The sequence below is a fragment of the Onychostruthus taczanowskii genome, unplaced genomic scaffold (genome assembly GCF_017590055.1).
Source record: "Onychostruthus taczanowskii isolate IOZ18803 unplaced genomic scaffold, ASM1759005v1 scaffold6, whole genome shotgun sequence".
Lineage (NCBI taxonomy): Eukaryota > Metazoa > Chordata > Aves > Passeriformes > Passeridae > Onychostruthus > Onychostruthus taczanowskii.
Genome location: NW_024503679.1, coordinates 5742635 through 5769186, shown reverse-complemented (window position 1 = coordinate 5769186; position 26552 = coordinate 5742635). Strand labels below are relative to the sequence as shown.

General features: G+C 38.9%; 2 protein-coding genes across 7 annotated transcripts; one reads left to right on the top strand and one right to left on the bottom strand.

Moving 5' to 3' along the window:
• The first annotated feature begins 1069 nt into the window (after positions 1-1069).
• PIGB (phosphatidylinositol glycan anchor biosynthesis class B) lies at positions 1070-9423 on the top strand. 3 transcript variants are annotated; one of them, XM_041419027.1, is made up of 12 exons: positions 1070-1754; positions 1912-1973; positions 2217-2334; positions 2938-3042; positions 3203-3333; positions 3932-4072; positions 4462-4513; positions 4926-5137; positions 6337-6401; positions 7215-7425; positions 8177-8357; positions 8936-9423. In XM_041419027.1, exons 2-12 carry the CDS (start codon positions 1963-1965, stop codon positions 9065-9067), a joined length of 1359 nt encoding a protein of 452 aa, XP_041274961.1. In that variant the 5' UTR covers positions 1070-1754; positions 1912-1962; the 3' UTR covers positions 9068-9423. The 3 variants fall into 3 exon arrangements, with proteins under 3 accessions (XP_041274961.1, XP_041274960.1, XP_041274959.1); XM_041419025.1 differs by having other exon boundaries at positions 1548-1754; positions 1841-1973; XM_041419026.1 differs by lacking the exon at positions 2217-2334 and having other exon boundaries at positions 1488-1754; positions 1912-2059.
• CCPG1 (cell cycle progression 1) lies at positions 9412-26153 on the bottom strand. 4 transcript variants are annotated; one of them, XM_041419020.1, is made up of 10 exons: positions 26034-26153; positions 22079-22193; positions 21515-21594; positions 21100-21307; positions 20020-20115; positions 16825-17076; positions 16411-16422; positions 13762-13883; positions 11331-12739; positions 9412-10153 (listed from the first exon to the last, which is right to left on the bottom strand). In XM_041419020.1, the coding sequence occupies exons 1-10, from the start codon at positions 26091-26093 to the stop codon at positions 9976-9978; spliced, it is 2532 nt and encodes an 843-aa protein (XP_041274954.1). In that variant the 5' UTR covers positions 26094-26153; the 3' UTR covers positions 9412-9975. The 4 variants fall into 4 exon arrangements, with proteins under 4 accessions (XP_041274954.1, XP_041274956.1, XP_041274957.1 ...); XM_041419022.1 differs by lacking the exon at positions 16411-16422; XM_041419023.1 differs by lacking the exon at positions 20020-20115.
• Positions 26154-26552: the final 399 nt, after the last annotated feature.

Genomic DNA, 26552 nt, shown 5'->3' with positions numbered 1-26552 from the left:
TCACTGCAATAATTCAGTGATTTCACTGAACTTTTGTGGCAATATGTAGCATTTCCTTATAAAATCAGAGAATGGTTTGGGTTGGAAGGGGCCTTAAAGACCATCTAGTGCCAACCCCCTGTGATTGGCAGGGACACCTTCCACTAAACCAGGCTGCTCAGAGCCCCATCCAGCCTGGCCTTGGACACTTCCACAGATGGGGCAACCACAGGGCAACCTGTGCCAGCGACTCACCACTCTCACTGTAAAAAATTTCTTCCCAATATCTAATCTAAACCTGCCCTCTTTCAGTTTAAAGCCACTGCCCATGTAATTTCATGTCCAAACTGCATTTACTGCACTCAACTGCACCTCCCAACCTACCTTCTACTGCTGTCCTCCCATCTCAGCTTCTATACCACTGCCTCCACCTACAACATTGTTCCTGGCTTAAAATATAGACACACAAACTAGTTTCTTCCCTCATTCTGTCCAATGTTCTGTGTTAAAACCAAAACCTGGCATAAGTTTGTCCCAAGATCTCCTGGGTTTGGTTTCTTTTTAGATTACTGAAGTATTGAAGTATCTACTGATTTGGTTTCCCCAAGTCTCAGATTCTGCTCTGTCAGACTAACCCACACCTACTCAGAGCTATGCTTCCTTCCTGAGCTACACACTGAGGCTCATATCAAGTATAACCCATTTTTCCAGGCAGATTTATGTACTCTAAGATCTACTGTAGCCTCACTCTGTCAGGAATGAAATCTGTGTATAAGCACATGTGGTACGTGTGTTTATGTACATATGGCCAGGTCTGATCATAAGCTGCCAAAGCTGGGTGCAGTTCCCTTCGCAGCTACTTGCACAACTGCTTTCCCAACTGAGCTGATGTATTAAGAACTGACACCATGAGAAGCAGAGAAAAATGGTATTTATCACTTGGAGGATCAGATCAGAGGCAATCCAACAAAACCCATGAAGCATAATCACATAGCAGCAGCTTTCTTTTTCGAGTTTCCTGATGTTATTTAAATTCAGAGGTGAAACAGCCCTTCAGACATTCAGAGTGTCATCCATGATTCAACATTAAAGTCCCGAGGTCTGGTACCAAACACGCGGGCACGCAGCTGCAGCAGGCGGGCGGCTCCAGCGCGGGGCCGGGCAGCGGAGGCGGCTGGGGCGGGGCGGCCCCGGCAGGTGACGGTCGCGCCGGCTCCCAGCGGCTCCATTGCCCCCGACGGACGGGGCGTGCGAGGGCCGGGCTGCGAGGCGGTGCCCGGGAACGGCGCCGCACGCCTGCCTCAGGGCCTCTTGTCGGGCGCGGCGTCCGGCGGCGGCGCGGCGGGGCCGTGTGGGGCCGCGGGCGGCTGGAAGAGCGGCCCGTAGATGTAGAGCCCGCTGGCCACGCCGAGCGCCACGGCCACCGCCACGTGCTGCAGCGGCAGCCGCCCCCTCATGCCGGCAGGCGGTGCTGCCACGATCACGGACACGCGTGGGGCGGGCGGGCGCGCAACGCGGCGCGGCCCCGGCTCGGCTTCGGCCCGCGGCCCCGGCGCCCTCACCTGAACGCGGGACACGGCAGAGCCCCGGCTTCCCGCTGGCTGCAGGCAGCGGACGGAAGTACCGGCGCTGTCCCGCCTCCCGCGGTCGCGCATGCCCCGGCGGGGGAGGCGGCGGGGGAGCTGCGGCGCGGATGCCGGAGGCGGTGCGGCTCCGCAAGCGGCGGTCGGTGCTGTACAGCTCGGCCGGGGGAACAGCCGCGCAGCGACGCGCCGGTAAGCGGGGCCGGGCCGGGCGGGGAGGGGCAGGGCTGGGGGGCGGCCCCCGAGGGGCCCGTGACAGACCAGCCTCGCCCCCGCAGGTGCGGCCGCGCCCGCGCCGCTGCTGGTGTTCGCCCTGGCGCTGCGGACGCTCAATTGCTTCCTCGTCCAGACCAGCTTCGTCCCGGACGAGTACTGGCAGTCGCTGGAGGTGGCCCATCGCATGGTCTTCAAATATCCTTCGCCTGCCGCAGCCCCGTCGCCCTCTCATCGCTCCCCGCGGGCCGGAGGGGACGCGGCCCCCGCGGTGCCGTGGGCGGGTGAGCGCTCGGGCACGGCTGTCCCCGGCTATCAGGTGTTGGCTTGACAGCAACAAACACCCCACCGCTCTGGCCCAAGGGACAGAAGGTCTCGATCGGATGGCTCGGGTGAAACGTTTCCTTTCAGTTGGTCATAATCTGTCCTTAATATTCATAATTATGGTTACCTGACTTGGGAATGGACAAGTAGCTTAAGGGGCTACTCGTACCCACTGATTTTTGCAAGCATGTACAAAGCATTACAGCTGCTGGCTAAGGATAATGTTCAGCTGCTGGTGAGTATAACCAAAAAATGTGCATCTGCTACTAAAATTCAATTTTAAAGTATTGTATTTAAACACAGAGTATTTTTATCATTGTCCAAGTAAAATGCTAAGCCTTGAGTCTGGCAATTAGGGATGTGTGAGCAGAGATCCCACTGACCTGCCATGGGGGCAGAACTCATTAATAGATTTCCAGTCACAACACTGATGCCTGCAAGTGTAGAGGTCTCCATCAATCTCTTGGATTTTCATACTGATTGTGTTTGCCACTACGTCATAATTGCACAGTATTCCAAAGTGTTTAGCAATGTATATTTGCACTCAACCCACAAGAACTAACTAACAACAGCTTTTGATTTCTGTTGGAGATAGATAATTCTACTTTCCATCTCTGAACACTTTCAGTTGAACTTCAGATAGTATCTGTTTTGGCAGAAGTACTATCCTTACCCAAGGCCCTTACTATTTCATTTTTAAAGTCATAAAGAGCTATAGAGAATACTCACCAGTTCACTATTTGCATACTTGAACAGTCATTCACTAATTCAGTCCTCTCTTAAAACTTGGAATTTAACATGGTTTGTTGCAAGTACAGTTTTCTCTCTGCTTACACAGATCTGGGTCCCTAGGCTTGCACAGGCAGTGCTGGCTGCTTTTGCTGATGTGAAGCTTTACTCATTAGTGCAACACCTTGAAAATTCAGAGACGGCAAAGTTCGTGGTGAGTCACAGCCTTTACAAAATTATGCATGTTAATAAACACTGGTTTTGCATTGTAAAATAAATGAGTGTAAATAAGTGCAAAATTATATGTCACATCTTGAAGAATTACCACCTTCATTTAGGTGAACTTGTTTTAATGTGTTCATAATTATTTTCAGTTCTTCTGCCAACTCTGTTCGTGGTTTACATGGTATTCCTGTACCAGAACTCTAACAAACACCATGGAGACTATTCTTACCATTTTTGCTCTTTCCTACTATCCGATAAAAGGCTCCAAGATGGGGAACAGGTGAGAAACTTTCTCCTAACAGTACTGATAATTTTTGGTTTGGGATGAAACCAATCTACTGATATTGTTTAAAATGCTAACTTTTTTCTTAACATCTAAGGCAACCAAAGCCCGCTCATTCATGTAGCAAGAGTTCTGTCTCATGGAAGGAACACTCTAGTATTTCCTCTAAATATTTTTTTAAGATTGTGTTATAGCTGGATGCAAAATTAGCTATTCCGCTCTTTCCTTTTGCAAAGTTTGACTTTATGGGAAGCTTTTATTTTAAACTTTAAAACACTGGAATATACAGTAACTTAGGAAAAGACAACAGAAGCTTTTTAGAGTCAGATATAGGTGAATTTGTGGTCACAAATTTCTTTATCGCTCGCTATTTTAAAGTAGGTCCCTCTAGTTAGAAACTCCTTTGTAACAAAGCAATTCTAGAGTTGCAGCCTTCTAAGCAAGAGAGAGTATCTGCACTCAGAGAGTCAAAGTTACCTGCAGTATGAAAAACTTTTGGCCAGAGAGATGACAGTTGTTGAAATGTCCCTGTCTGCAAAAGAATTGACCAGACCTTTTGATAAGCTGCTGGGTTTTTTATGTTTCTTCCTTCTAGTTGTAAGTATTTAGCTTTGGTTGCACTTGCCATTGTTATTCGTCCCACTGCTGTTATCCCGTGGATGCCTTTGGTCTTCAGCCATTTTTTGCAAGAACAGAGGAAAGCAGACCTTATCCTACACAACTGCATTCCAGTTGGGTAAGTTCTTTCTCAGTTTAAACTGGGACTGTGCACAGCTACATCTTAAGATTGGTTTTATCACTGCAAAGGCAGACAAGCCAAAAAACCTGATATCATGTAAATAAAAAAGCGAATAAATAGAGTCCTTTTGCAAAAGTTTAAGGAAGGGGCATGTTTCCTTTGAACTGTTGTATATGCTGCAAAAAAGCACCAGGAAAGATTTCATGATGGTGAGACATGAGCAGCATTCCAGCTTAATCTGGCATTGTACCAAGGATACCAGGTGATGGCAAGTGGCCATGAGTATGGATAAACTCAAAAATACTAGGAATCAGAGTTTTGATGGCTGGAGAAGATACAAAAGCAATTCAGGCAATATCAGTGCAACAAACTTTCCATTTTTGCAGATTGGTCACAGTAGGAACCTCTTTAATAATTGACCGTGTGTTTTTTGGTGAGGTAAGCTGTTTTAAACTTGACTTATAAGAAGAAGGTTGGGGTTTAGTATTTTAGCATTGATGGATATTTTAGATTTCTCTGACTTCTTTTGTTTCTGTGACAGTGTTTGGCCTGTGATCTCTAAATATATCCTAAGCCACAAACCCTTGAACAATGACTTCTCAGGTATTTCAAATGATGGACTGTTACATAAAATCAGTGTGCACAGTCCTTAACAGTTATCAACAAACTACAAACTTAAACACTTGTGTAATTAATTGCTAAATATAGGAAGTCCATGCTGAGTCTTGGTAAAAAAAAAAAATCTAAAATAGGAGTGAAAATGTATTCTATAGGGCCCGTGATGACTGTAATTCAGTGCAACTGTTGGGTTTGACTGTGGATTTGTGTTTAACTCCTCCTTCTCTCCCAGTGGGTACTGGTTCAGCTGAACTTCTTGAAATTCAACGTGCTGCAGAATTTGGGAACATTTTATGGCTCTCACCCTTGGCACTGGTACTTCACTCAGGGACTCCCAGTTGTCCTGGGTCCCCACCTGCCGTTCTTTATTCACGGCTGTGCGCTGGCACCAAGGCGGTACCGCATCCTTCTGCTGGCAGTGATCTGGACACTGCTGGTGTACAGGTAATCTCTCCTGAGTGGAACTGCTGCCTCTCACTGGTTGTGTTCTTTGCAAAGTTCCTGTCCTCTCCAGAACAAAGCAGCGTAGTATTCAGTTAAATGATAGAAAACTTGAAACTGTTCAAACACTCCACGAAATGCAATCAGTTATAAAACTGGTTCTAGAATTTTGTGTAATACTGTTTCTTGTATTGTCACAAACATGTATCTTTAGAATTGATTAGACCTTTAAAGAATAAAATAATTCATCATTAAATTAAATTTTAAAAAATCAATCACCCAGCAGGTGTTTAAACAAAAATAGAACTAGTTAGAAAACTTGAGTTCACTAGATGCTGGTTAATGAAAACATCATTTCATTTGGTGCTTTACTACATCCCCAGTAAGATGAGAGATTCTTAGACCTCTAAAACTTACTCCATCACAAGTTTATACACAGCTCTTAACTACCAAAAGGCTGTATTTCTCATTGTAAGCTCAGAAGTGTAAGAAAAGGTAAGCATCTAAAGCATCAGAATTATCTGTAGATTAAACAGGAGAGACACTTCCAGACATTAAAAAATAGAGCAAGTAAATAAATACTAAGCAATAAATACTTATATACTATCATAGTAATAGATTACAACAAAACAGTAGCAAGACCAGAAATGCAATTTCTTCTTTCCAACTCAAAACTGGAAGTAGCTTTATTGGTTTAGGACTTTTTTGCTTTCCTTAGTTTTGTAAGAACCCCATTGATTCCCAAGACATGAGAGTTACAGCAATCCCCAAAAAAGCCCAAAAAGTTGTCATGGGAAATTGTGTATTTTTGTATTCGCAGGGGTGAATGTTAATTTGCTAGACACAAATGGGCAGTTGAATCTTAGCTTTTCATCCACACTATTTATTGTGTCTTATTACAGAAAACAGATTGGTGAAGTACTGGCTAAATTACATCTAGTTGTCAAAGAATCAGACCACTTAACTGCAATAGCCAGGAATTTTTAACAGTGCTTGGTTTAAACTGACCAAATAGTCTTAATTTGAATGTACTTATTATGTTCTTCAACAGTGACAGTTTGGATTTTTACTCTTAACTGCTTCAATACCAAAAGCTTCTTAATACATGCACGTGCTCTTCCAGTCCTCTGTGCCCTACAACACATTTTGTCAACAGAACTGCATTTAACTTTCTTGCTGTACCACTGTATGTTTTATTACAGCACACTGAGCCATAAGGAATTCAGGTTCATCTATCCAGTACTGCCATTCTGCATGATTTTTTGTGGTAAGCATTGGTTTCAAATGTCTTGCAACCTTACCTGGATATAATTTTTACCCAAAGAGAGACTGTTAATGGTCATTGTAGGTATTTGATAAAGGATTCTTAGAATTAGCCTAGCCTTTTCTTACAGCTAGTTAAAAAGAGAAAGAAAAAGGATGAGGGAGAGCAAGTAACTGTAGCAGAGATGAAAAATCCTTAGCATGGATAAAAGTATTCCTGCAAAAACATGACAATTGTGTGCCTTTTCCCATTATTAGCTCTTTCAAGCGAAGTAGGGAAAAGGGGCAGTGATTGGAGATGAGCAAAAAAGTGAAGGAGTATGCTTTTCCAAGGCCAGAAGCTCAAAATTTAATAACAATAAAGGAATGCTGTAGTTTTCAGCAGTTGGGAGAAAAAGAATAGCACAGCCATGCAGACGTAGTTGCCATTTATTCTGGCTCTATGTGGACTTGCATGAATCAGAACACATCACTAAGTTGCCATATATCATTCATGCAAACTACTGAATGGACTGTTTTGCACTACAAGAATTAAATTTAAAGAGATAAAGCACTGGTTTTGAAATTGTATTTCTGTATTTCAGGAGACAGGCGTGGGCTTAAGATTTACTCTGTTAAATCCAAGAATTAATAGAGCAAAACATTTGAAATTCAAAGCATTTGAATTTCCTTTCAATGAGTAAAGACTCAACACTCTAGTAAAGTATCTCAAAGCAAAGTATTGTTATTGACTGAGTAATGTTTTGCCACTGTATTAGGGCACTTTCAAAAATGTGTGAATTGTTCATCTCCCAAACTTACTCAAATGTTTCTATAGGATATTCTTTGAGATACCTGAAAGCATGGAAGAAAACTGCAGCAAGTTTCCTGCTGTTATCCAATTTAGTCCCAGCCCTGTACACAGGCTTGGTTCACCAGCGGGGGACTCTGGACGTTATGAGTCACATCCAGCAGCTCTGCAATCACTCTCAGCAGTCCCAAGCTTTTGTCTTCATCCTGATGCCGTGCCACTCTACCCCATTTTACAGGTATTAAAAGTGTCAACAATGCACTACATTAAAATCCAAACTCTTAATCAGAAATCAAGATTTCTTTTTTCCAAGGCTTAATAAATTGAGATATATAAATGTATACAGGAAGAGTTTTGATTTTTCATACAGTTATTACAGAGTGAATAGGGGACATAAGCCAAATGCTTATAACACAGAATAAAATTCAGCATCTAAGCTTTACTCATTTTTGTGAAATAGCTTTGTATGAGGATATGCAGTAAGCCTAATGACTTCACTAAGTATGTCACACTTCTTCATTATGATAACATTTTTGGCAAAATTAAACACTAATTGTTACAATCAAAATGTATTAATTTTACTTCTGCTGCTATGCAGTAAAGAAATGTCATTATGACAGTGATTTAGGTAATTGCAAAAGGTTTTCAGTAGATCCTGGCAAGTAAACAAAATGTTAAAGCAGATATAACTACTGAAGCTGATACAGAAAAATACCTTTTAAAGAAACTGCTGTTGTGCAAATGGTATTTTTACTAAGGTAAATGTGTTTTCTGTTAACTGCTAACAACACAGTCCCAGCAGTTTGGAGCTGAGTCTGCTTGCTCTGCTTTGCTTTCATATGAAGTATTGAAGGGAGGAAAATACTACTCTGAGGGAAAAAAAAAATTGATTTTTGTTTTGACTGAGGTGTCTTTTGAAGTGATGAGTCATTTCAAATCTCTGATTCTTGTCAGTTTACCATGAAATACGTTTTTGTTTTTCTCTCTAGTCATGTTCACTGTCCTCTAAAAATGAGATTCCTTCAGTGTCCCCCAAACCTAACTGGCAATGCGAGCTACGTTGATGAAGCAGATGTGTTTTACTCTAACCCACTTGGCTGGCTGAATAAGGAGTTCTACAATGACACGTTATTACCCAGTCACTTGATCCTCTTCAATGTGCTAGAACAGGTATGGTAACTGCAAGATGAAACAAACTACTTCTGAGCACAAGTTACAAGATAAATTAGGGAAAGTTATAGTTTAAATTTTTGAAAATTGTTGTTCACAACTTTTTAAAACATAGCTTATATTAAAATTGACCCCTCTAGCCCATAATAAGATCATTGATATCATTCCACTGCTATAATGTTCATGTATGCCCTCTCCTCTGTGCAAATTCAGGCCACAAAGTAATGTTTATGGAATTCTTCTCCATCCATGTTAAAACAAATGTGCCATCTGTTCCCAGAAACTGCACTTTTAAGTAAGCAACAATGAAAACTCAAAACACCTGCAGTCACAGTACCTTTTAACCCCTCAAATCTTTAATGAAGCCCATGCACTCAAACAATGGTGGCTGATGAATATCTGCTCTAGACAGGATCAAACAGGATAGGTACTTCTTTTTCTAGCAGGCTTTCCTAAAATAAAGGATAAAGCTTCCCAGGGACAGCTGAACTGATGGTTGTCAAGAGACTTTGGAACACTATTCTTAGGCTCCCAGCTGTGTTTTCTTACTGTGGCAATTAATGTATGTTCATTTGCAGGAAATATCATCATTTCTAGCTTTAAGGGGCTATGAGAAAACAGCCACTGTTTTTCATACTCATGTACCTCAAGGACGAGTTGGAAGCCACATCTCCATCTACAGGAGAAAAACTGAAATGAATTATCCCTGAAGATCAAGCTGGACCTCGGACCTAATGAGATCAGTTTTGCATATCAGTAGCTATGCTTACATCTGGTACTGCAGAAAGGAGAAAGCAGTGAGTCTGAAACTGGGGGAGTCAGTGGGAAGTCCCATGAGGCAGCCAGTGGCTGCCTGCAAACACATAAACCTCCTCCTGAAGGCAGCTTCAGTAGCAGTAGGGCAGGGTGGGGCTGCTGACCTACCTTACAACACTAGAAAACATTAGGAAGACCAAAATTACCATATGAACACTAAAGCAATAAAATACAGACAAGACTGGACCGTTTTTATAGAACTGTACAGCTATGCTGAGTTTCTTTTATAAATAAAGACTTTTACCCACAATGTCTCTTTTATTTTTCTTCTACAATATGCAGATATGCAAGATATTTCAAGTGTTTAAATCAGCACGCTGATTAGAATGCAGCACAGCAAATTCTTCACAATTCAACAGGCTTTTGAACCCCCCCAAAGACAGGAAGCAAATATAAGGTTACAAAACACTAACAAATACATTACCACAATGTTGATCTATTTTTGAAGGATGAGATGAAGTTAGTATATCAAACATTGGAGTTAGTAGTTGGTACATTATGCATGGCTCAAGCTTTAACTACACTAATGGAATGCAATTAAGCATTTTTTCATTCACAGGTCATGGCATGCCTAGTTTCTGCAACAATACTGCTGGCACCCAAACTATCTTTACTTCCAAAGGACAGTTAAAGCAACGGTACAGAATATGCAAATCAGAAAGCCTGACTTCTGCCTGTTAACAAAAATGTGTAAAAATCAAATTATTCAGAAAAAAAACCCTTGCATTTTGCTGCTTTGTTGAAAAACAATTAGTTTCCAGAGAGCATGTGAATTTTAATCTTCATTTTTACAATAAATTACTCAGTATTTTGGATCGAAGGGTAGTTGCCCCAATTCTATTTCAAGATTTGCCATGTGTCTTCCATTAGTGCGACCATGTTTATGCCATTTACCTTCTCTTTTGTTACGGTGTTGGTACTTCTGAGCTTGTTTTTCATGTCTGGAATTTTCACTTTGTGTAAAAGGTCTTTTAGGTCGACTGCAAGGAGTAAACAAAAGCTTATTACTACTAAAAGCATTTTGTAACACAATTACATTTTCAAGTACAGCTTTTAACATGCTGAGGTTCATTGAAAACAAAATTAGTAGTAAGTAGTCCTTTAGCTTGTAAGAAAAATGGGGGAGGCATTTTTTTGTTTAAATCATCAATAAGATGGTATATATAAAAGAAATGCTTTCTAAAAAATGCAGCTGGTATCACAAGCTTCTGTAGAACAGTATCAGTAAAAGAATTTGGAATTGTTTTTCTGCAAACTGAAATTCTCACAAATTAGGTATTTAATTTAAAAATAAAGTTCATTTGATAATAAATGAGGAAGAAGGAATACAAATAAAATCATAAACCTTATGTGTTTGCCAAAACCATGTTAACTGGGTACCTGATAATAAGACTATCACCCTCACGGTTCAGCTTTCAATAGGAGAAAGCGCTACCTCACGTAATACTTAGTAACCCCAAAGTAGTTAATAGTTCAGACTTGCAGCTGCAGTAAAGTACATGAAATGAGAAATAATACAAGTGTAAATTTGTAAAGCCCTGAGAACACCTTTAGATGCAGGAAAGGAATGTAGGAAACAATAGACACTAAGGACCATTGTGAGCAAGTCTGAACAAAACTTAGTCAGGGTCAGGATCTGAACTGAAGCCTGCTGTGTGATGGGCTCTGCTCTGGGCACACAGACTAACCCAGTATTACACTAATCTACAGGAGAGTAGTGAAATGTATCTGCCAGAACAGGACTCAGAGACACCCTAAATGTAGTCAAAAACCTCATTCAGCAAAGGACAAAAAGGAAGCTCCAGTTAATGCCCCAAGACAGTTCCTCATTGCTTCAGATGGGCAATCAGAGCTGTTTGGTCTAAAGAAATCCTAATGCCAGTTACAGTTTTCTAAAGAACCCAGCAGAAACATCAGATTGTGCTAAGCACACACACAAAATTTATATAAAGGCTCTACAGATCCACTTTATATAACATCATCTAGTATTTCCACTAAGTCCTTCAGAAAGTCTAGCATATGTGTGTGTGTATATGTATACACACACACATACATACACATACCTGCTCAAAGACCATCCATTACAACAAGGACATTGGTTTTCTTTAAAAAGAACACTTCTTTGTGTTATCAAGTACAGGAAACATGGAAACAAACCTGGGTCCATACTGGGGTGAATTATCATAATGGAAGTAGTATCTGTAGACGTATTTGTCCAAATCCTCAAAAACCTTCTCATTATTACTTTGGTATTCCTTCATATCTTCCAGGTAATCCTTGACATCATTAACAAAATCAGTGAACAGCATCTGGTCATGTATAAACAATCCATTATGAAAAAACTTATTGATGAAATTTTCTAGTTCTCTCCAGTGATGAAAGTTATGTACAACTTGCTGCAAATACTTTCTCATTAGCCGATTAAATTCATCCACCCTGATGGGATCCGAAACTCTGTTAAAGAGACTAATGAATTCTTGATGAGCACATTCAAAAATACCAGAGCAGCCCTTTAGGGCAAACTGATGTTTCCTATTACACAAATGATCATTGAGACATTTCTGGGAATCTGAATCTTTTTCATATGTTGTAAAATGATGTTTCCTTCCATTTCTGGATTCTTTTGGCATGTGAGGTCCCCTGTATTGCATGTGCTTCAGATTCTCATAGGAGTTATGGTCTCGGTAAAAAGTTCGAGCTTTCTTGTTTGCCTCGTATCTTTTATCACTTGATGACTTCTCTTTTTCATCAAAGATGTTTTTTGTGGTATCTTTGAAGTGTCTGAATGTCGACTTTACAGAATCAGAGAATTTTTTCAAGTTTTCTTTCACTGCTTCTTTAGCCTGCTTAATCTTTTCTTTATGGTGTCTTACAAACTCTTTTGTGGAATTTTTCATTGCATCAAAAGTTTCTTTAACTGAACCAAAAAATGTCTCCTTTGATTTCTTTCTACTCTTACTTTGCCCTTTAGCACTTTTCTTTTGTCCATTTTCATTAATTTCTTGTTTTTCAGATTGGTCTTTTGCTTCAACATACAGCTTCTCCCATAAGTCAGAGCGTTGTTGCTCAAAGTTTAGCTTCTTTTCTAGTTCTGCCAGTCTTCCTCGCAGAGTTTCTATTTCTTGATTTTCTCTTAATGTCTCATCATCATCATCAGCACTGTCAGGTGTATGACGAGAACTTAACTGTTCTAGTTCCTTTTTCAGAGCTTCTGTAACATGACGTTCTTTGTCCAGTTCTCGCCTGAGCATCTGTGCCTCTGCAAAGAGTGTTTCCTTTTGCCTGAGAAAATTGCTGTTCCTTTGCTTTTCCTCTTCCAAATGCTCCCTTAGTTTCTGATTTTCTATTACAATAGATTCAGTGCTACTACCTTTATCTTCTAAGTTTCTAATTTGTTGTCTTAGCTTCCTTAATTCTTCCTGAAGTGAGGCCAAAGCCTTTTCTTCTTTCTCTAGAGATTCTCTTAGGTGCTGATTTTCTGCAGCAAGACTTTTTTTTTGAGAATCAAAGGATTTCTTCTCCACCTCAGTAAAGGTCAAACATGTGGCAAGATCTCCCTTGAGTGACTAAAAGAAACAAAAAGAAAACAAGCAGAAATACTACAATGAGAATTGTTACAATTTTAGCTAGAAATATGAAAAACCAAGGTAGCCCAAACTGAGCTTACTTGTCATTTTTAATGCAATGAAACATGTGCAGCAAGATGCAAAAATAGAGCTGGTTTGTTTATCTCAGTTGGGTTTGTTTATCACACACTTTCTTGGCAACAAAGACCATGTGAGAATCTCTCTCAGCCAGCCAGAGGTCATCACCCTTCACTTGTAGTGGTTTCACTAGCTAAAGAATAGTCAGTTGGGTACATGAACTCTAATATCTTAAAAGGAAATCAAAATGTGCATCTTTGCTGTTGATTTATGTTCAGCCAACTGGATTTACAGATTACCAAAAAAATTAGCAGAAGCAAAGGCATTTAGCTGTTGGGGCAGAAATTCACAAACTGATTTTGAACCAAATCTGAAAATACCTGTTCATGTAACTATATAGTAACACAAAAGGAGTTCCCCAGTCTGCTGGCATCACTGACAAGCTCTAGAACATACTGAATTATGTACAAATGCTGCTAACATACACATAAAAGAAAATCTAAAAAAAAAACCACTCCCTAATCTTCTCTCTGGATGATGCAAGAGTAAAAAACAGACGTATGGCTTAAGTATTTAAAAAACTAATAACTACTGATAATTTAGAAAGCAAATTCACAAAACCTGTAGGTTCAACATGTTTTTACAAGCATTTTCTACTTCAGCTGTCCTCATTAATGACAACTGGGCGCTGTATCACAGGGAAACAGTCTCTGTGTCCAGATAACTCCTAGACTACAGACAAAAAACCCAGCATGTTTAAACACATTCCAAGAGCAAATTCAACCAACATAAACATTTGTCAAGAATTCAGGGGAAAGTTCTCTGGAATAACTTACTAAAGACAAAAATTTAATGGATTTCTGTGAGAAATTCATTTCACTTTGAGCAAAATACCCACATAACAACAGAATTATGCAATGACTTCCAGCTAAGCTCACACCTACCCCCACTTTGTGGTGCACTTGATCTCCTTGCTCTTGTTGGCACTGGTAAAGGTCATCTTTCAGATCTTTTATTTCACGTGTCTTTGTCACCAGCTGCTGCCGTTTCTGGACCTGCACTGTACCTACAAAGATAAAAAAGTTTCTTTTGATATACTGCCTTAGAGTAAGCAGTTAGAGGAACAGAGGAACCTAAACATCCTCTTCATTCTCTCTGCAAATTCAAAAGCATTCTTACCTTGTCATTTCAGCCCCGTCCTTACCAGTAACTGTTTAGCTGTAGCAAAATTGTTTCTTTCAATGATAAGCCATTTCTCAGACTCAAAAATTTGCTTCTACACTGTTTTTTCATTAATAACAAATAAAGGAATTTTGGAACACTACATAGAAATAAGTTAGATCCAAACCAATAAGTTATGCAGGAAAGTGTATTTGTGACCTCTCTCCAAGTTTTTTAGTAACATGCAAGTCAGCCAGGATAAAAGGGAGACTATTGGTCCATGCATTATCCATTTCAGAAATACAACCTTGACTGTTAATTGAATTACATTAATAAGAGGGTATAAGCACAGTGTTTAAATTTTCATGAAGAAATACAATCATTACACACTGCTCACAAAGCAGCAAGTATTGCAGGCCCTGTCTTGTCCTTCTTATCCATAAGCAAAGGCTGCAGAGTAAGCAAGTGTCCTGTTTTTCAATTGTCAGACAAAGACTGAGACACTCTTGTTTTCAGAAAAAGTATCTTGGCTGTACTAGCCACCAAATTCTTTTTGTCAAGAACAGCTTCTTGACTGGTACCTCCTCACCTAACACATGTTCTCTAAATCCTAACACTGATGTAGTTATTATATATTTGCTTTCACAATTCTCTTGAATTGACTCTAGAGAAGAAGGCAACAGCATTTTTTAGGTATTTCTTTCCAAACCAATGCACCATAATCAGAGCTCTATTTCTGTATTTAAAGGCAGAAGGAGGTGTATTGTTAAACAGAAAAAATACTCTAAGTACACTTACACTGATGAATGTTTTGTGCTCTCTTCTTTTTTATCTATTGTCAATCTAAATGTGACCTTAAAAAATGACTGCTGTATTCAACCAAGATGAACTATAATAGTTCAATTCAGCTAAGTGAAGGCAACATTTTTACAGTAATGATTTTAAGTCTGCAGAGTCCTAGTAAACACTTCTTGAGAGCATAGATCCTTTCATAACTGAATTTATGTATATTGACAGTAAATTTGGTTTTAATATTTATCTTTTAAAGATACTTTAGAGAAAGTCCATCAATCCTAACAATCTAAAGACTGCATCTCAAAAATCATCATTTAGCATAAAGGGTTTACAGAAAAACACTTAAAACTCCTTATCAAAAATCCTGATTTAAGTACAGTAAGCAGAAATTACATTTAGCAACACTAAAAATGAACACATTGAGGTGCCATTCCTCAGTAATTGGTTTGTGTTTCCAGCTGGTACTCTAAGTGACAGTATCCTTCAGATTCTTTAAGTAACCAATCCAAATCCCTAGCATTATAGCTATAGCCCCCCTTGCAGTTTCTGGTTAAATTAGGACCTTCTACCTAATTTAAGCTTCACCTGCTACCTGAAAAGTTTGCCTTCTTTCAGTTCTCCTTCCTAGAGCATCATAAAGCCAGTTAATTCAGTTTAATATTGATTAGGATACAGTTGTTGATTAAAACCTGTTAATAATCTAATTAATCTAATCTGGTTGTTTTCTACATCTCTGAAAGCCTTAAGGGGGTCCTAGAGCTCTAGCTGAAAGGAAAACACTATCCTGATATTGATCCAAAAAAAGAAAAATAATTTTATAAAAAGTTATGCTTTCCAATCCTCTTACATGACAATTAGCCTAACATTAGAAGAGTGCTGTGGGAAATGTTCCTTCCAAGCTGAACCACAAAAATACAAAGTAGTCCTCTAGGGAGATGGATTCTCCCTGCAAGTTTGTTTAGAAAAAAAAAAAAAACCCCACATTAAAAACAGGAAGATGGAAGCAGAACTTAATTTCCTTTCTAGAAAGATAAGTTATCACATAACTTATCATGAAGAATTTTCACCTGAAGAAGCAAAAACTGAAGCTACACAGAGCTGCCTTCCTTCTGCTGAAAAATGCTGCCATCACTGTCACCAGTGATGACAATTTTTATTTAGAAGTACAGATTCAATGAATGAACAAGTGAATTCCTTAAAAAATGCATTACCCTGAGTCCACGTTCACAGTGTATCTTTCATCTACAGTTCTCCAAGTTCTTTAAAAAGATAGTATTTATCATTAACACCAAACTAAACACAGTGAAGTGATTAACAACTGAAATCTCAAGTTCCCCCACAAGCACTGTCACAGACTGGTGTGGTCACTGTGCTCCTCTATGCCTCCAGCATGCCAGTGCTCACCAAGCAGTTTTCACACCAGTTACTACTACATGAAATGTGTCTGTATGATTGGATTAGTTGTTCCTATAATCCCACATACATCAGCAATTCCTGAGACTTGATTTAATGTTTTATTTTCACAATGTAAGTATGCACACATATACGGATGTGCGCATACACATAAACACGCATGGTTTAAAAAGTAAATCTGAGAGCAAGCACAGCATCCACAGTACATCACTCAAGGCTCTTACCTTCAGGTTTACCTAAGAATAAAAAAGATTTGGGATCAAGTGAAAATTAATACAAATCTCAAAAGAAGCAACAAAGTTGAAATCCCTAACAATTAGTCAACACCAGTCCAAAGAGAATGATAGCCCCATCCCCAACTGAATCACATATCTTTTTAGAAAGGCATATTTTCATATAAAACTAGAGCTACTCAGGAAAAATCACTATTTTCCCCATTACTGTATGAAGTAGTGTATATTACAAACAGTTGCACTGCTGAAGGATCTGCCTGTATTCCCACTACAGCTGCAGCTGCTTTCTCTCACCTTTAGGTTTAGGTTGTTAGCACGGAACAAGAAAAAACATCTCAGTCACAATAAAACAGCATTTGCCACAGGAGATGTGGACTCTGTGCGCTCTGCTTTGCCTGAACTCACCGTAGAAGTGTCCGAAGCCCATGCTGATGGCGATGACCAGCGCCAGGATGATGCACCTGTTGAGGCCGCTGCTGAACTGGCGCTGGCGCTGCTCGTGGCGGGGCTCCGCCTCGGGCTCGGCCGGGGCCGGCCCCTCGGGCTCGGAGCCGGACACGCCGCGCTTCCGCGGGCGCCGCTTGCGCACGGCCGGGCTGCTCCGGCCGCTGCTTTCATCGCTGCTGGACTCCTCGGGGCTGGCCTGAGAGGAGAACACTGAAAAGCAACATACGGCCGTGGTTAAAATGCGTTCAGTTCTGTGGTAAAGAGCAAGCTGAGTATTAAGATCCGTAACATTGATGCAAAATAGATTTGGCGTTTAGCTTTGAGAACATTAACAAAACAAAATTAAAATTCTAATGAGAAAGTTTGTGCTGGAAATTATGCAAGGAATGTGTGCTCTCCAAATTTAAAATTTAATATTTTTTAAACAAAATAATAGAGAATCAAGAAATCATCACTAAAAAGCTGTATGGCACTTCCCCATACCTTATCATTCACTCATTACAAAGTGTTTCAGTCAGTCCTGCCTCCTAAAGCATCTACATGTACTGCCCCTAGAAATTCTTGTGAAGAAGAAACACGAAGAATTTAGTTTTCCTTCTCTTGCAGCTATTAAAACTGAAATACTTAATAATGAAAGAGCAATACATAATGAAAGACTTGCTATAAGAAGGCCTCCTAGAAGACAGACATGGTTTTGTTACATACCCTCAAAAAATTTAATTCTGTGATCTGCATGCAACTGCAGAAAAAATTCCATTACAGTTCCATTAACGTAGATATTAGAAATATTCAAAATCAAGATATGAATTTATTTAAATATGCAATTTTGATTACTTTTAATATCTACCATATACTATCTGTTAACATCTTTACCCACCTTTCAAAAAAGCCATTTTCAACAACTACTGCACAGGAAAAAATCTACTCAAGTGCTTTTCTGTTTGTTCTTTCCCAACACTCTTCTATTACCTGACTGAAGTTTTGGTAAACGGGACAAGATTTGAGATAAAAATAAATTCTAACCTTAAAAAAATACCTTTTATAGAATTTTTGCAAAATTATATTTATTATATCATTTCTATGTTAATGTTCTAATGGCCCAAAAGCCACATATTCTAACCAGGAAAATAACAACAGAGCTGTAATTGCCTGTTCCCATTTGTACAAATGTTTGCTGCATATACTGTAAATAGATTTATATAATCCAGTATATAAGTAATTACTATTTAATCTCCCTCCTTTAAAAGCCTAACTTTCAAGTGCAAGGTAAATATCAAGGGGAAGCAGTAGTAGGTGGGAAACTAGCTTTCAAGTGTCTATATTCTGTACCTAATTGCCATGTCTGGAATAATTTCAATGGGATCAGTGAAGTCTCTAGCCATGACAAAGTGCTCCTGCTTGGACACTAATTTGCTGCTCACAGTCCCACAGTGCTAATGCCCCTCCTAGAAATATGGTTGTTCATTCTCTTATCAGACGTCATTACTCAGAATTTAAAAGCACAAATATAGAAAGGCCGTCCTTGAACAGTTCACAACTGAAAAATCATTTGTTTGAGCAAAGCCATGCACACACCACTGAACAGACAAGAATACCAAGCAGTGCTAGCTACTATCTATAAAATGCACTACCACTTAAGATTCTTCACTTAAAATAAATTACAACTTGAAAGAAGTGATTGCGTCAAGCTCAGGAAAGATTATCAATTAGTATCTGGAACACTTCTAGGCCCATGGACAAGAAACATGACAGATTATGAAAGATAACTTCCTCCCTTAATAAAAAGCTCCATTTTAGTAAATCAGTCAAACCAGACCAACCAAGCAGAGTTTGTAATAAAGACAGATCATTTAAACAGTGACTCGGACATGCAGACACTTATACAGCTTAGTAGAGAAGGACACCATTTTAGACCCAGTCATTTAAGCAGATGCCTACTTCCCAATCCTGGAAAACAAACATTCAGAATGCATTCCTAGAATGCAGAGGTCAGATATTATAGAGAAACATACAGGACAAACTTAGTAAGAGGTGTTTTTCTTGCTCATCTGTGGGGTTTTTTAGGATTTTTCAACAACCAAAGAAGCTTACACACATGGAAAATGAAAGTGGTTAAGGAACAAGCTGCTTCTAGCCAAATGGGAAAATTCTTTGATACACACTGGACAGCAAAGAATAGGAAAGGAGAAAAAAAAAAAGACAATCAGAAAGAAAAATGCTGTAAGATAGTTAGAGCCTTTCATAAGCACTTACTGCCAAGTTGTCAACAGCAATTACACTTCCAGGCAGGAATGACACTGCCTTACAGCTGCTGTAAGAATTCAGTACAAAGCTGTGCTCTAACAGTATCAGGATGGAAAGGACTACAAATGAAACAAAGTGTGACCACAATAGCAGTCCAAAATCCTAGTGTCTACTGTGATTTTGAAGTGTCAGATCTATACCAGAAATCAGATTAAGTCAGTTGACATAGCTGCACAGACACAGCAGCATATGGGTACTTCTGCTGGCTGAACTTCATTCATGAAGCAATATTAAAACATTTCTGTTTACGTGGTGAAGATAGCCTAAAAAGGAATTGGTTTGCAAAAAGAAGTGGCAGAAAATCCTTGTAGAATGCTTTAGTATCTACATTAGGAAGAATCTGAGGCTCATCCTTTTGCAACACAAAAGAACACTCAACAGGAAGTGGATGGCAAAGATTTCTGTTGCCACTTTTTGTCACCTCTAAAACTTCAGCATTTAAAATACTTGGAAAAGTACTCCTGACATTTGCTGCAATACTTGATCAATTGAATGCACAGCACTGAAGGCCATGCTGAAATCAGCTGATGTTAGAAGGAAGAAATTATTTTTGCCAGTCACATGTAGGCTTGGAATCCAACAAGAACTATCCATTGAAACAATCAAGCACACACATTCAAATGTATTACAAACCTTACTGATGTCTGCTCCAAACCTACATGCAAGGTTAACATCTTTTTAAAGAAGCACATAAGACACGGAGAGCTTAGCCAAGTTCTCCAGTGAGGATTGGCTTTCAGCATCTGTATGAAAAGATCAAGTCAGCTTGCTATCAAAAATTGTAAGAACACTCCATGCAAGCCTTAAGCAATCAGCTTTGCACAAGCTGATCAAATTTAATCACACCACCTTGAAAAGGAAGACTGCGAGATACATGCTCTTTCACCTCATTTCCCCATCCCCTTACACAACCAGGAATCTTCCACAGCTTCTCCAGCCAAGTGACTTTTGTGTACAAAAACACAGGGGGGAAAAAAAAAAGACACTTTTAGAACTTATCCCTAGAATTAAAAAACAAAGTCAACTAAATCTTAATTTAAAAATTAAGTCAGATTCCCCAGAAGACTTAAAGAAGGTGACAGCTTTGTTACAAATCTTCACTGATTATAATTAGATCTTAAGCTGTCACTTTCTGTTTCCAGTGGATACAATGCAGATACATGAACATTTAATGATGCTGTATCCTACTCTAGGATAAAACAGTATTTCAGGTAAAATCCTTCTTGTATAATAAACTTAAGTTGAAAGATAAAAATCAGCAATGCAAAGGTGTCATAGAGAAGAAAAAGAATAGAAGAGATTACAAACAAGCAGTCAAAAAGAATTATAGAGGAAGACTAGAGAACAGCAACAAAACAGGAAGTCTTTGGTTTGGATTTTTTGGGGTTATTTTGTGGTTCTTCAATTGGACAAATATTCATCCCCTTCCTCCTGATTATAATGCACAGCTTATTTCAGCCAAGCACTGGGAGTATCTTAAATACATAAATATACACTACATAGCTATGACAAAGCTTTTGTAGTCATACTGCTTAGTCCTCATGGCACCAAAAATCCTCTCCCACTTGCTAGTCATTTATGCCAATTCTATATAAAGCCCAAAATATTGCCAAGAGAAAACCTACAGTTATTCTGTGAACTAAAAGTAAATTTAATTCTCCAAGATATGCTACAAATTAACATTCCATTTAAAACAGTAAACACTTAATGAGAGAGATTGCTTTCAAATAAAAAGATTGCAGACACACATTTAGACAAAATTGCAGAGCACACCTAGAGTTTTTCTAGAGACTGCAAATACTTGGATATGTACTCAACAAAATCATTATTTTTTTCCTCTCTCCACAAAAGTGGGCTCCCTAACCAAAGACTGGTTTTTTCCCTAGTGACATTTTTGCACACAGTTGCTTAGGACTGTATTGCTCTTACCAGTTTCTACATGGGAAAATGCATATTGACTGCTAGAGGAGGAACCCATGTTAAAGTCCTCTGAACTCTGAGCTTCTTCACCATCAGCTGGAGCTTCCTCCTGACTCTGAGTTTCTTCTGGTTTTGGAGCTTCAAGTGTAACGATGTCAGAATCATCACTAATAGTTCCAATGCAGGACCCATCATCAGGGACTTTTTCTTTATTTCCCTAGGGAAAGGGACAATGTGAGAATTATTCAGACACAAAAAAAACATGAAGTAATTACAACAAACAAACAAATAACCAAAAATTTTTGGAACTTCAGGAAAGGAAAATTTTCTGTCTTTATTTTTTTATGCCTTCAAAACATTTCTTGCCATTGACAGAAGGGGCTTAGAGAAGCTTCTGAATAATATAGTCTGTAATGTAATTTACCTCTGGAACTGTCTGAGTTTCCTCAAAACCAGATAGAGTATTATCTACTGCTGGGATCTCTTCATCGTGGCTGCACTGAGCTGTATGAATAAAAAGAGGAAATAAACAAGCAAACAACCATGGGATTAAAAGCAGCAACCACAAATTATGCCCACACCCATATAATATTAAAATAGAGTGTCATAATGTCATTTTTTAGGAGGACAAGCATTGATGGTTCCTTCCAAATTATTCTTATTTGATCTATGACATTACTAGGGAATACTTCTTTTTATCAATAACACTTCTAAAAACTATCTTACAGCAACACTAGTGCACAGTATTCTAGAACACATCTAAAGTATGAACAAAATGAAAGCCATTATACTAATTTTACACATTTCAGGAAAAAATACTTTTATAATAAAAGTCAATGATTTAATATTTTCCATAGCACTGGTGAAGCAAATACCCTGACAAAGGTCCACTAAGCACATAAAAATCTATTGAAAATACTAATTTTGTGTCAATGCTACAACAAATATTGACCTATTTCATGAAACTGCTCCTCTTTTAATATCTTACCTTGCACATCAATTGCCTGCTCCTCTTCTTGCAAAGAAACATATTCTTCTGAAACAAACTCATGATTGTCATTCGTGCTTCCATTTTCTGAGGTGACTGTCTCAATGTCAGAACCCTGAAGGCGAAGAGTTTAAATGGACATTACAATTACTGGGGTTCCCAATAGTAAAGTAGGAAGAAAGGGTTACAAAGAAAACAGAATATTAGTAATAAAAACAGAAACAGAAAAACTGAGCCTTTAAAACTGAAGACAACTTTGAGCAAAGAAAAGCAAGTGAAACACCAACTAATCAACTAGTGTGAAACAAGTATTCGCGTGCAATACTCAAGAGCAAGGTTAAAAAAAGTAAGATCAGGACAATTCTAAAGGGGGAAAATGACAGCAAGTTAGGCATTAATTAACAACTACACTGATTATTTTAAATAGCTATTTTTATTATCTTTGTTAGACCTGTTTATTAAATGGAATTTAAAGAAACAGAGGAGGTTTTGAATGTGGGATCTAATTCTTGCTCCCAGGTCCATCTATTGTATGCAAATACACACACCCTCCCAAAAACAGAACTTTCAAGCACATCAACACGAGCTCCAATAAATACTGCTACCAGGAAAAACTATGTATAACTTTACTCCATCTCAATTTCCGTGAGAAATTTTGAAAGGCTGCTTATATAGTACACCTCTGACACCTCGAAAACAAATATTTATACAAACTCTATATTGGATTTCTGTCTTTAATCCAGAAAGGAGCCTTCGTTACCAGTCAGCTGCCAGGCAGCAACAACACCAGAGCACAACAGGAACTGCAAATAAAAAACACCAGGAGACTGCAGAGTACTAAAGTCAAGCAATATGCTTGACAATTCCAAATATTTAACTTTTATATTGTAATTTTTGTTTAAAAGTACTGATGAGACACCAGTAAGGTTATCAGCAAACTACAAACACACAAAACATAACTGAAAAAATACTAAGTCACTCTGATCCATAAATAAGTTGAGCTGTTTTTGTAAACAGAGATAGTTATTTTTGCAAGAGCAGGTGTGAAATTACAGTAGCAGCAATACTTCCAGATCAGTTTCCCTGGATGTCTCATTTCAGGACTCAAGCAAACCTGTATGCTTTTGTTTTTACAGAGCCTGTACTTCAGGAAGATTAGATACCTCAAAAAGAATTGCATAAGATAACTTTGTAACATGATTATAGAATGTATGTTTCTTTTTTAAAGGCTTCAAAAATTAACTGCTTTGGTAAACTGTTAAACACTGTGTATCTTTTTTTCTTTTTTTAAACACTTTGTATCTTTTTTCCTTTTGACTACAAAAGTATCACAACTTTGATTTGTTTTGAAGAAATTCACCTCTCATATTTACAATAATTTGAGTGAAATCTCAGGAAAGAAAATACGAAGTTATTTGTGGGTTTTGGGTTGGTTGGGTTTTATAGATAGGTATACAGGTTTATTATGTGATAATTGTTCTCTGGTGTGACAGAACCACTATGTTAATTTCTGAAATTGTGAATAAGAACAACAACAACATTTCAGTTTGCCCAGGCTCCACAAGAAGAAAAACATCGGGAATAGTGTTTAAAACAGATTGCGATTTTAGCTAAAAACCCAAGATAATGGGCTGGCTGAGTACATGGTAAGCCATCCTTTTCTTAAAAACACACAGGTGGGAATGCATGATCCATTTCATCTAATGCTGGACCTTCATCACTCTTCCATCTCAGCAACAGCAAAGAGGTCAAGAAAAGATATTGTCACCTCCTTACCCTCCTACACAAAATTAGCAAGTCCTTTCTCAGGGGCAGTCCAGCAATGCCGAGCACTGCTTCTCTGTCCAAAGCTCACACTCAGTGCAGGACACACAGCTGCCAGCTCCCTGCAGCCACAGCCTGACAACAGCCACCTCCTGCCCCTCAGCTCACTGCAAAACGTGTCCACAAACAGATTCCACTGTGTCATCAGCAATACAGGTCACAACAGTATGTGAGAAAATCATACTTCAGTACTCCAAATTTGTCTAACCCACAGTTTAGGCCTGTACTAAATATCCAAATCAATTCACTGCAGTATACAGAAGTTCACATCCCCCCTCCCTGTGTAATAGCTGTGTGAAGGGTACCTGGCCATCCCATCCATTCTGCTTTCTTTATGCTCAGATTCAAAGCTGTCCTACCAGAAGAATGCTAGTAATGGCAGCTCTCAAACACCAGTGTTGCCCCATTTTTATTTCACTGAAACAGGGATGAATAACTGGGAACACAAAATCTCCATGTCACAGAAATCTGTTCTGCTTTGACTAGACAAATCCCAGCCATCCTACAATCTTGTGTTATGTTAACTTATTTAGACTGAATAATTCATTTGCAGTTACAGTGTAAAATAACCATCCCAAGAATGAAAATAAAGTATGCACTTCACAGCTGAATAACTCAACTGCTGAACTCAACCTCTAAATCCTTTTACTTTTATCTGTGAGTCCAGCAGCCTGTTACACTCCTGTAGCCCACTTGGCCTTGAGGAATGGAGTGCATGAGTTTTCTGTTTCTTTTGGTGACAAGATTCCCAACCTGTCATCCAGCCCAAAACAGGGAAAAGAAGTTTTAACCACCTCTTAAATACCACTCTGCTGCCAACAGAAATGAAAGCACAGCCCAATATTTATAAACTTCAAACTGTATCACTTGTGACACGGAACTGTCTAAACATGAGTGCAATCACAAGTCTGTAATAGCTTGGTTCCAAGTTACCCATTTTCATTATAATCTGCAAAACAGGGGTGTGTGCAGTGAAGAACAGATGAACGCTATGCATGATCTTCAGCCATTTTTTCCTACTTTCCTCCTCTGAATGAAACATCTCAAGTACAGGTCCTTGAATTTTTTTCGAGGAAGAAAATGAGTAGATGCAGGCAATATCTAAGTGTCATTCCAGGAAAACTGTCAACCCATCTGTCCTGAGGATTCTGGCTCAATGGCCTCCTCAGTTTATAAGACAATGCTAAATACATAAGAACCAAACCAAACAAGCAAATCAACCCACCCATCCTACACTCACACAGACACAAAGATCTGCAGAAATCCAGAAATCCAGACTACCCAGACTACCAGGAAGGGCTTCTCAGAGGTTCTGAGCAACCCAGGCCTGCCTTGTCCACTGCAGGAAGGCAAGATAAAACACTTTTCTTATCTACATTCACATGTCTGCACCTGAGCAGGTGTTGAAGGCACCATGTCAACCAGCACAGTCAGTGCAGTCATTTGATCAAACCTAAGAGCTGACCTTGCCGTGAGACTCCTGCTCTCCAGACTCCACTGACAGCACTGATTTCATCCACACAATGCAAACTTTGAAACCAACATCAGATCCAGACACCTGTCCCATGATAGTGGTGGAATACACACTTGTCCCTATTTTAATTTTCTGTAAGGGAGACTATCTAAGGACAGAGGGCTGTTCCTGAACAGCCACTGCTGAAATTAGCATCAGATACCTTAGTGGTAGAAAAAACTTGGGGAAATCATGGAATCATTGCCTTCTGCACAAGATATTTTTCCTGCCCAGTATTCCCAGCTTTCTTTGTTTTGGTGAGGGTAAAGTTTTATCAGGAGGACAAAAAATACACCAGCAACGACAAAAGTTACATAGAATGCTAATGTTTTCAGGCAGGGTAGAACAGAAAAATGCATGCCACTAAAATTCTACCAGCTCTTCAAAGTAAAACCTTTGCACAAAAAGAAATTCATTTAAATATCAAAATTTGTATTAACTACAGTAAAGGTATACATTTTTTTAAATAGTAGTTTCGTGATTTACTTCTAAATTGCTCTTCTGTATTCTCTGTTGGTATGCAAGATGCACACAAAACAAGAATTAAACTGAAATAGTATTTTACTGCATACAGATAGCCTTAAACTGACAGAACTTTACCAATGTGAAACTGGGTACCTCGTGATTGATGACAGTCCAGCCGCAAGATGAATCACTGTCACTGGAATTTTCAGACATTTTCAAAGAACACTGCAGGTAAAAGTAGACTCTTTTAATATGCAAGACACACAATTTCACAGCTCTATTGAAAAAAAAAATAAACAGAAGAATGGAAATCACGATGTTACAGAAGAATACATTAACACAAAAAATGCTATTCTGGAATTGAGGAAAAAAAACAGAATAACAGTTGAGAAAGAAAATATATTCTTTTGTATTTATTTCCTACTACCTTCTTTATACTTGGAGCAAATATAGCTTTGCTAAGCACATACTTATTTCAGCCAGCCAAAAAGCTCTTAGCCTAGACACACACAGACACAGCTAGTCAATAAATTAATAATTAAAGTTAAAATTTGTTGGAAGCATCATTGTTTAAGACATTAAATAATTTCTGCTTTGCTACATGCACAGAAACTACAGTTTATTCAAGAAAAACACTGAGGGTTTTTTTTTGAGAAGAAACAGATTAAGATC

Bases quoted from the DNA above. Each gene is read 5' to 3' on its own strand.
- CCPG1 (XM_041419020.1), bottom strand. From the start codon at position 26,093: ATGTCTGAAAATTCCAGTGACAGTGATTCATCTTGCGGCTGGACTGTC. The intron at 21,595-22,078 runs GTAAGATATTAA...TTATTCATACAG, and splicing joins GCAGGCAATTGATGTGCAAG to CTCAGTGCAGCCACGATGAA. The intron at 17,077-20,019 runs GTGGTGTGATTA...GTTGCTTTTCAG, and splicing joins TCGCAGTCTTCCTTTTCAAG to TGTTCTCCTCTCAGGCCAGC.
- PIGB (XM_041419025.1), top strand. From the start codon at position 1,673: ATGCCGGAGGCGGTGCGGCTCCGCAAGCGGCGGTCGGTGCTGTACAGC. The intron at 1,755-1,840 runs GTAAGCGGGGCC...TCGCCCCCGCAG, and splicing joins AGCCGCGCAGCGACGCGCCG to GTGCGGCCGCGCCCGCGCCG. The intron at 7,426-8,176 runs GTATTAAAAGTG...TTTTCTCTCTAG, and splicing joins CACTCTACCCCATTTTACAG to TCATGTTCACTGTCCTCTAA.